This window comes from Gavialis gangeticus, unplaced genomic scaffold (assembly GCF_001723915.1).
Source record: "Gavialis gangeticus isolate Ggan-Ray unplaced genomic scaffold, GavGan_comp1, whole genome shotgun sequence".
In the NCBI taxonomy this organism is placed as follows: Eukaryota; Metazoa; Chordata; order Crocodylia; family Gavialidae; genus Gavialis; species Gavialis gangeticus.
This window is the reverse complement of record NW_017729034.1, coordinates 4298111-4303192: the sequence shown is the minus strand read 5'-3', so window position 1 is coordinate 4303192 and position 5082 is coordinate 4298111. Positions and strand designations below refer to the sequence as shown.

Here is a 5082-nt window from a genome sequence, read left to right as displayed (position 1 = left end):
CATGCTTTGCTGCCAGAATGGCTACTGTGCTCAGACTGCGAAATCAGGCAGCAGCTGCTCAGATTTTGGTGGATCCCTCCTTCTGAGGAGAGGCTGAGGGAACTAGGATTATTTACTCTGTTGAAGAGAAGACTGAGAGGGGATTTAATAGCAGTCTTCAACTACCTGAAGGGTGGTTCCAAAGAGGATGGAGCTAAACCAGGGGTGGTCAGTTATTTTGGGCAAAGGGCCACTTACTGAGTTTCAGCAAGCCATCGAGGGCCGCATGACAGGCAGCCCAGGGCAGATTAATATTAATTTTCTAAATTTTTTAGGGGCCCTGCGGCCGGATAGAATGGCCTGGTGGGCCACATCTGGCCCCCGGGCCACATTTTGCCCACCCCTGAGCTAAAGTTTTCTCAGTGGTGACAGATAACAGAACAAGGAGCAACAGTCTCAAGTTGCAGCAAGGGAAGTTTAAGTTAGATATTAGGAAAAACTTTCTCGCTGGGAGGGTAGTATAGCACTGGGACAGGTTACCTAGAGAGGTGATAGGATCTCCATCCTTGGAGGTTTTTAAGACCCAGCTCGACAAAGCTTTGGCTGAGATGATCTAATTGGTGCTGGTCCTGCTTTGAACAAAGGGTTGGACTACATGACTTCCTGAGGTCTCTTCCAACCCTAAGTTTTCTGTGATTCTGTGATTCTGCATGCTTAATGTAAGTAATTCACAGTAACGATTAAGTGTTTACAAAAGAATAAATTTTGCATCTGAAAAACTAGTGATTTTATGACATTTCCAAGAAAGAAGAACCCACAAAATGGTTGTGAAGCTAAGGACAGCAGTAAATACGGTAGCACAGCCTGTCTTTGAAATAGAGCTGAATGGAAAAAAATGTTTTTGGGGGATTGGGGTGGGGGGTAGATTTTAAAAATAACAAAACACTTCTGTACTATTTTAAAAAGTTACATCTCAATTTTAAAATGACAATGTTTTATGAAAAAATTGACTAAAGTACAAAAGAGAATGTTGTGAACAAAGGGATTAAATAACCCAAAGAGTAACAAAATATTTTATCATGGGTCAAATTAAAAAAAATTGGTTGCATTAAAACAATATTCTTGTTTCCTTTCACCAAAAATCATGAAAATCCTTTTCAGTTATATTTAAACTATTTTTCTCTCTTCAGTTCAGTCCCTCAACCAAAAGAACTATTATTCACAATTCTAATTAGAAAATTATAATGCAGAGATCAAGGAAAATAGACCAAGAATTAGAAAATGCTTTTCACTTGCTAGGAAACTGTTGAACCTCTGAAGCCAGTTAGTTCAGAAAAACATAAAATGAGGATTTTTCTGCCTTGTGCACACACATGCTTGCACTGATAAACCCTTGAAAATGTGAAGTATGGATTGGTGTCTGCTCCCATTGCCATTTGGTAAAACGTCCATTGCCTTTAATATGAACAGGACTGGGTCTGATGAGATACATAGTTTAGAGATGTGGGTCTTGAATCTGTGGATGGTTTTACATGCCCAGTAGGATATCTTTAAGGATGTTATGGCATTAATTTACCTATATGGTGTATTTATGGAACAGCCCCAGTTAGATGTTGTGCAGAAATATCGCATCTCCACACAAATAGTAGGCGGTGGCGTACCTCCAGCAAAGGGGAACAAACATCAGCTTAACCAGGCTTTGACACACTAGCCTGGCATGTTTACAGCAGACATACTATCGTTTTCATCAGCACAAACATGTTAACCATGTTGGCTAATACATAGCTGCCAGACTACACAGTTGTGCTTGTTTTGGTGCACAGTTCAGCTGTAACATTAAGGAACTGAGGATTGTAGTCATTTTTCACTTAAGGCAGTGTAGGATGTCCTCCACACACAGACTTTGGAGAAAGGTGAGATGTTTAATTTGGATATGGAAGCAAGGTTTTGGGGTTTGTTTGTTTTGTTTGTTTTTGTTAATATCTTTTATTGGACCAGATATATAGTTGGGAGAGATAGTAGGCAAGCTTTCAGACACAAAGGGCTCTTCTTCAGGACTGGGCACTTCATGCCCCAAAGCTAGTTTAACATGTCTTCCAACTATATAGTTGGCCCAAAAAGACAGCACCACAAAAAAACCTTTGCATCTTGTAATTTTCTGAACCATCCCAGCTACAACAACACTCCAAATCTGTTACTAATTTGGGTATAGTCATAGACTATACAGTAGAGTTACTATGTCTACACAGTAGAGTTACTACGACTGAGCCCAGTTGCTGCCTGTTGACGGTGCTACATGGCTCACAAACAGAGCTGAAGTGCTGTAAACGAGCATTTTTAAGAATCATATGTTAACCATGTTTGTTTTCAGTGGGGGGGGTTCAAAGATTTAGATGCATGATGAGATGTAGACAGCATATCCTTAAAGCATCACCTGGTAGTACAGTATATGAAACTAGATTTCCTTTGCTAAGGAAGCAAGAGGAACATGGAACAATCTGGACAAAGCAATCACCAATTCTGTTCCAGATAATGTTTTCAGCTATATCCTAGGCAGTGAGATGAATGATTCATAATATTAGATTTAAAGATGTTAGTTGTATGGTTTCATTCTCCTGTCTGTTATGCAGGGGATGTTCCTGTTAAATAGGCCTTTCCTTTGTGCTGCTGGCTTGTGAACTCTTGCATGTAGAGCTAGACTTTGAGTAATCTTATAAAATGATTAAGTTGCCAGATGTGACCAGAATACTGGCCAGCACAGGATCAGCACTCCTTTGCCTTTTCGAGAAACTTCTTTCTGAAAATTCCCAAACATAAAAGTCCAAAGGTTCACATGTGCCCATAAAAGATAGGTTGGTCACTCTGTCCCTCTCCACTGGGCATCTTTACACATGCTCTAGGAGTGGGAGGGTGGCTCTTGGGAGTCGCACTAATTAATTAGAGTGTGGTGTCTCATTTATTTAGTGTACTGTGCTTCAAAAGGCAGTAGGGGACACTTTAACTAAAGCTTGTTTGATGAGCTTTAGCTAAAGTGCCCCCGCTGCCATTTTGAAGTAGGGGGACACTGAATGCACAAGACACTGAGGCTACTGGAACATGCTAATTAGGCAGACAATTAATCAAGTTGGCTGCATGTCTACAGGCACCCATTATTTACAGGTGAAGAAGCTAAAGCTCTGGGAAAGTGAAGTGACTTGACTAAGGCCACTCAGGAGTCTAGTGCTAGATGCCAAGAGTGAACACAGCTTTTCTAATTCCCACTCCATGGTTCCATCAACAGCTCTAGCTGAGTGGCTTGGCCTGGGGCTGGGAGTCAGGAGAACATGGTTCTATGCCTGGGTCTGCCACTAACCTGCTTATCTGGCCTTCAGCAACTCCTTCGACTCACCCCTCTCCTTCACCACTTGTGGGGTAATGTTTAACATTCCAAGCTCTATGGCTAAATGCCATTATATATCTACAAAGTTTAATTATTATTGTTATTACTATTTGATTAACAAGACCATTTTTTCCACACATAGACCATCTCTCCAGGGATTCCTTGCAGACCTACAGCTAGCCTTTTCCAAAGAGCTTATTTTAATTAATTTTCATTTTTTTTTTATTTTCTTCTCTTTCTTTCTCTCTCTCTCTCACTCTTTCTCTTTCCTTCCCTGGTAACGGGCAGGTGAGAAACCCCATCAGTGCAGCATCTGTTGGCGCTCCTTCTCCTTAAAGGATTACCTAATCAAACACATGGTGACACACACCGGCGTGAGAGCATACCAGTGCAGCATCTGCAACAAACGCTTCACCCAGAAGAGCTCGCTCAATGTGCACATGCGTCTCCACCGTGGGGAAAAATCCTACGAGTGTTACATCTGCAAGAAGAAATTCTCCCACAAGACCCTGCTGGAGAGGCACGTGGCTCTTCACAGTGCCACCAACGGCACACCTGGCACCACAGGCACCGGCACAAGGGCCGTTCCTGCCGGGGTGGTGGCCTGCACGGAGGGGACCACATATGTGTGCTCCGTCTGTCCAGCTAAGTTTGACCAAATCGAGCATTTCAACGACCACATGAGGATGCATGTGTCTGACGGATAAGTAGAATCTCTCTCTTTATTATGAACAAACAAACAAAAAAGTAGAAACAACAACAAAAAAAAAAGCTATGGCACTAGAATTTAAGAAATGATTTTTGTTTCGTTTTTACCTTTATTTTCCTTCCTTTTTTTTTTTTTTTAGTTTGTTTCATTTTGTCGTTTTTGTACTACATGAAGAACTGTTTATTGCCTGCTGGTACATTACATTTCCGGAGGCTAGGTGAATAATAATTTTCCTAACCTCCCTTGGATGGTGGCCTTAAGGCCAGGTAGTGTTTCAAGAGCTCCACTGGTTGGATCTCTAGCTACTGGCCTCTAAATACAACCCTTCTTTACTACAAAAACAAAAAAACACAAAAAAAAAAAATAACAAAAAAAATAAAAACAATTTCTTTTTTTTCTCACTTGTGAAGAGCACTACAAAAAAACAAAACAAAAGTATATTACAAAATCTACAAGGCCTACTGTCGTTTAAGTACACCGCTTGCAGTGTTTCAATGGACGTAATTCACAATTCTGACCGCTTTTGGACTTCACAGTATCCAGTTAGAACTGTGGAATATATCACTTCTGGCTGCGCAGCAACCAGAGGTAACAAGGCCCTGCTGGTTTCCACCATTTGTCTGCTTTCACACATGCAAACACACAAAGGGCTGAGGAGAGGGCAAGGGAGCATGAGTTGGATGGCATGGAGTTTCTACAGGCTGAGGAAGGAGAATTGTAGGTTCCTCTCCCGGCTTCTTCTCTACCCCATGCTCTCTGGTTCACCCTCCCCCACTGCTTTCCCCCCCCACCACCACCACCTTACAGCAGAAACCAAGAAGATTCCAATGACGAGCAACGGTGGCTTTCTTTTGTAATTTATTCAGTGTCTTCGCTGAGCCCAGGGCCTCAGCACAATCAAGAGGGACTTTCGCGGAAGGCAAAGAGAAACACAGAGGAAAAACAAAGATATCAGAGGTTTGTGACCTGCGGATCTAGGTACAAGAGGAGTAGTTCCCACAATCTTTGCAAAAAA

General features: G+C 41.9%; 1 protein-coding gene across 1 annotated transcript in view; it reads left to right on the top strand.

Moving 5' to 3' along the window:
* ZBTB20 (zinc finger and BTB domain containing 20) overlaps nt 1-5082 on the top strand; it is a 49798-nt gene extending 44716 nt beyond the window's left edge. Inside the window, exon 3 of the mRNA XM_019527658.1 lies at nt 3647-5082. Within this exon, the coding sequence (XP_019383203.1) occupies nt 3647-4065 (419 nt within the window). The 3' untranslated portion in view covers nt 4066-5082. The remainder of the gene's footprint in view (nt 1-3646) is intronic.